The 5,160-nt window shown below is 48.2% G+C and overlaps 1 protein-coding gene across 4 annotated transcripts in view; it reads left to right on the forward strand.

Moving 5' to 3' along the window:
* The first annotated feature begins 1,783 nt into the window (after window positions 1–1,783).
* Window positions 1,784–5,160, forward strand: part of myzap (myocardial zonula adherens protein) — a 15,036-nt gene continuing 11,659 nt past the window's right edge. For 3 of the 4 annotated variants that reach the window (XM_084436816.1, XM_084436817.1, XM_084436818.1), the window contains exons 1-2: window positions 1,784–1,905; window positions 2,967–3,047. In XM_084436816.1, coding sequence (XP_084292942.1) covers window positions 1,834–1,905; window positions 2,967–3,047 — 153 coding nt within the window. In that variant the 5' untranslated portion in view covers window positions 1,784–1,833. Of the gene's footprint in view, window positions 1,906–2,966; window positions 3,048–4,421; window positions 4,628–5,160 lie in introns of those variants that run through there. The other variant, XM_084436819.1, reaches the window with a different exon arrangement.

A 5,160-nucleotide genomic window follows, 5' to 3' on the forward strand; every position in this document is an offset into this window, starting at 1 on the left:
TTGGTTGTGGGCCCAGTCAAGCGGCTGTGGCTTACTGATTGCAGAAGTAAACAAGACATTTATTTGATTTTTGGTTACTGATTAACCTTACCGGCTTACAGAAATACCATGTATTGAACACCCATTGTGTGCACTTTCTGTATTTATTGATATTTGACATATTGACTGACATGGTAAATTAAATAGCATATAATAATATCAGTTCTGTACTTTGTGCCTTAATGTTTTCTTACTGTACATGTATGTTCCATAGGGAACTTTTTATTAAGCAGGTTGCTTCATCATGAAATTCATAAAAACAATTTTCAAAGTACTATCCTATCATGGCCCATTGTTTTCAATTTGATACGTCACCTTTCTGAGGGTGCACGGTAAGAGGATGTGGGCGTGCTCGTATGTGGTAATGCGTGCAGGATGTGTTCACAATATCTTGACCTTGCCTTCTGTCTTCTCAGGTTGCCGTTGAGAGCATAATATTGCCGCTGAATTCCCATGATGCCGTGCGTTCTGTCCCATCCCTCTGCCTGTGTTTGTGCTGGTGACTGTGTACCTGCCTGGAATGTGACACGCCGCAGTGCCATGAAAGAATGTGTCAACACCCTATTTTTGTTATATTATGAAGTACAGTACGGTTATTGTTAACTCATTTCACATTCATTGTGGATCTTCTCTATTCAAACAGACCCCCCTTGCATCAGGATGATGCAGGAAAAGTTCCCATGTTCATTTGAAAACAATCCATGAATAGCAACCTATGAAACCTCAAATGATTAGCCTACCCATCCTTGCTCCACCTTAATTAAATATGAACCGTTCTAACGACCCTTTCCTGCCAGGATAGTGCTCTCCCTCACCCTGCTCCTACAGTATCAGATTCCAGCCTTGCTGTTTACCCACCACAGGGGTGGGATTAATTAGGATGTACAGTCATGTGTGTCCTTTGTGATGTAAAGTCTCCTCCGCCTCCCTTCCCCTCCCCTAGGCCACACCCACAGGTAAGGCCCACCTGTCCCAGACGGGCTGAGAGGGGAGGTCCCGCCCCTGTAGGAGCCCCGCTGTGAAACTGAGATAGGGTGGGAGGCGGCCAGGGAGCAGGTGAAATGTGGCCTGACAGGTCTGATGGGAGGCCAGGCTCAGAGAGAGAGAGAGAGAGAGAGAGAGAGAGAGAGAGAGAGAGAGAGAGAGAGAGAGAGAGAGAGAGAGAGAGAGAGAGAGAGAGAGAGAGAGAGAGAGAGAGAGAGAGAGAGAGAGAGAGAGAGAGAGAGAGAGAGAGAGAGAGAGAGAGAGAGAGAGAGAGAGAGAGAGAGAGAGAGAGAGAGAGAGAGAGAGAGAGAGAGAGAGAGAGAGAGAGAGAGAGAGAGAGAGAGGGAGGGGTTGCTGAGCGACTGACAGCCCTGTGAGCCAGGTGTAGTCAGGTGGAGTCAGGTTGTGCTGGGACAGCCGCGTAGAGCTCTGCGCTACAGAGAGGGGAGTGACTGGTGGAGCTGCAGCTATAGTCCCTGACTGACACTCACAGTTGAAGGAATATCAGGTTCTGTGGAAGGTTTCATTTCTGCTCCTTATCACCGGGGAAAGGAATTTCAATACCGGACTGTTAGAGTAAAACTTTCTCTCCCCCCCCCTCCTCCTCTCTCTCTCTTGCTCTCTCTCTCTCTCTTGCTCTCTCTCTGTGACTCTCTGGCCGGGGCAGGGGCAGGTGGTTGCTCTGTGAGTTTGGACTGTACTCCGGAAAGAGAGCGAGAGGAAGAGTGGGTGGGAGGGAGGGAGGGAGAGAGGGAAAGGAGACGGAGGAAGAGAGAGAGAGAACAAGGGAGCAGACAGGACGGGGGAGACATGCTTCGCTACGGCTCGACAAGCACAGCCACTGCCACCAAGACCGAGGACCCTCCGGAATCGTCTGGTGAGGTAAGAAGCCCCAGGAGGGCTGACCAGGACATGGGGGGGGGACTCTGTCCCGGGACAGGGAGAATGCACCCCCCTTCCCCTCCCCTACCCCCTCTCTCTCTCTCCTCTCTACTTTTCCCGTGGTCAATCATTTTCCTGTCACAGTACAGTGTAGCATGGCCAGTTTGTCAGTAGTTTGGTGCACAGGCTGACAAGTCAAATGTTTGTTTGGTTTTCTTTCCTCTCTTCTCTCCTTTCTTCACCTTCCTCCCTCTGCTTTCCTTTCCTCTCCTTCCTCTCTCTCTCTCATCTGCATGCTCAGGGCTATATTTCTCAGCTTCATCATTGCCTCATCATTCTGAATTTACACAGGTTTTCTGAGGGACATGTTTATCCGGCAGCATGTGTAATGAGAGCTGCGTATCGTAGCCTACCTGGGTAGCAGCAGGCCTGTCATGTTTATTTCATCAGCTCTTTCAGCCCACCGGGGCAGACTGCCACACTAAAACACACCGCTAATGAATGTTAAACACGCAGCTAACGAACGTTTTCACAACGATTTAACTTAATCAATACCTAAAAGATTTACCCCGTATCAAAGTCACTTCCATCTGCATGATGATAACAACTTTATGGTTTACTTAACCACGAAAGAGATTGCTGTGGCAATAAATTCCTTCTCGGAATGTGAGTCCTGACAAATTGTGGAGATCAGCTCCTATAGGGGGAATCCATGACTGTAGTGGAGAGAAAAGCAGCCAAATAATTCAAGTTAGCTGTACACAGTTTGTTTTTCTACAACCAGCAGTATGCTTCCTGGTGGATGCTTGATTTACATGGTATTTGTTTGTGGTAGAGGTGTCATGGCCTAAGAATAGAGGTAGGCCTACATCTGATCATCATTAGTCAAATCCTACTGCCTCAGGTGCTGACAGTCTTTGTAACACAGAATGATGTGTTTATGTACTACTGATTAATGACATACAGTTCAACCTTTTGATCATCATATCACACTGTATTGTTTATGGTGAGACAGGGACTTGTTTTGACATGGTGTTTGTTGTTGTTGTTGTTCCAATCAGAGGAGTATCCGGCGTCTCAGACTCACTCTGCATTCTGGGGGAAATGAGAAGAGGGAGACCAAGAAGGCCAACTCAGACACAGTAAGTCTCAAAACACGCAGACACACACAAACACACACACGCACACACACATACATGCATATGTGCGTGCACACACACACACACACACACACACACACTCATACTGTACATACACGTGTGCATACGCACACACACACATGCACACACATTCACACACACACACACACACACACACACACAAACACACACACACACACAGACACACACACAGACACACACACACACACACACACACAGACACACACACACACCACGTAGGCACACACTTCATCCTCAATACACCCGGTAACCTACTGTACCTTATCTTTTCCACCTCTCGCCTTCCGTAAGACTCACTAACCCGTCCACACAGCCGGTCTCTCCATCTCCTCCCTCTACTCATCCATGCACACTCAATCACTCTCAGCCCTGGAACCAATGGAATGCAGGTGTGAATGTGGGCAAAAATTATGCTTTGATCCAGCACCATGCTGGATGAAGCTCTGGTCCACACGCCACGCACTGTCTATACACCATAAAAAGAAAAATGGATTCACTGAGATTTATGGCTGTTTTGTTATCTGGGACCGGTTATGTAACAGGGGTGTGTGTCTGTGTGCACGCACTGACGCACACACGCACGCACAGCTGTTCCTCATTTCGCTCAGTGGTCTTGCACAAACATTTGTGCATGTGTCCCATTATGTTGAGTCAAACTTCAACGTTAGCAAGGTAATAAAATGAGCCAATCTGACACACCCAATACCTTAATTGTGTTCTGCACACATTGATCAATACACCTCATTCCCAGCAAAACCTCTCGTCCTCTCTAATGTACTGTACAGTAACTACAGTAGGCCAGCAATTAAACACATAGCTGGTGAGTTCACTACCCTGAGACCAGCCTGTAGGCTAGTATCATGTTTACCATAGGAGGTTCACCTCCAGCAACACGCATGTTAGTGTTCTAGGAGCTGTAGTGTAGAGGGCTAGGCGTATTTGAGTGGTGAAGTAAGAGTTTGACAACATCTCTGTGTGTTCTTGTGTGGAACCCTGTGGACGTTGAGCTGGGGGAGGTTTCGGTTCCTGCTCCATGATGTTTGCGGGAACGTGACAGAAAGCAGAGTGGTGTGTGTTCCGTGTACCTTGGCCTGGGATATGCTCAGTATGCAGCCTACCCTACCCCCTTTGCTTGCCATCAAAGATCAACTGATAGCCGGCTGGATAATGGCGTAGTCTACTCTCAGCGATGCTGTTTATGTTTGAGAGGTTGGGATCTTGCGATCACATCTGCTGGTCTCATGTGATGTCATCCATTACCCTGTCACTGTTAATGAAGAGCTGCAATACGAGCAGCGAAATACTGTTGGAGAGCTGTTGATGTCCGTGAAAAGACCACTGCTTGTTCTTACCTTTGGGGAAAAAGCCTGTCTCGTATGAGATGTACAACGTGTTCTGTCTGCTCTGCCGTTTCCTCAGACGAGTGAAACATATGACACATCAGCTGTGGAATGAGACTACAGGAACATGATGGTTATTGAGGACAGCGGGGTCAGGTGCTGACAGAGAGAGATCAACCATACTGTATCTGTGAAATAGGGGTGAGGCGTGTGTGCGTGCGTGCGTGTGTGCGCGTGTGTGTGTTGTGGGATGAGAGGTTGGGCAGTGCTCCTTGTGTTGGCCAGCTGTGCCTTGCATTCCTCTGTGTGGCAGACGCTCGCTTAACGAACCACTTAGCTCTAACCAGACCCAGCACTCTGGAGCGGCCGGGGCATATTGCACGTGACATTAATTATCACAGCCCATTAACTTCAGAGACCTTTACAGATCGGCTGTGAACGGGGGGATGAGGGGGTGTCAGGAGCGTGATGCGGGGGTCTGCTTGGAGCCCCATCGCCCACAAACCCACTCTGTGTGTTCAGGCGACACCAGGCAGTCCTGTGCAGGTGACTGAATATTATGCTGCTGCGATTAACATAGGCTACTGTAACTCTTGTGTTGTTGTCAGGAATCCTGTCCGTATCACCTTGAGTAAATCAAACATTGAGCCTAGGTTCACAGGCATTGCAAGGTCAGCGTTCCACTTTTGATTGAATGTTGTGGTTTCTGAAGGCTGTACTACTCGGAAATAAAG

This window comes from Borostomias antarcticus (assembly GCF_949987555.1).
Source record: "Borostomias antarcticus genome assembly, chromosome: 4".
Lineage (NCBI taxonomy): Eukaryota > Metazoa > Chordata > Actinopteri > Stomiiformes > Stomiidae > Borostomias > Borostomias antarcticus.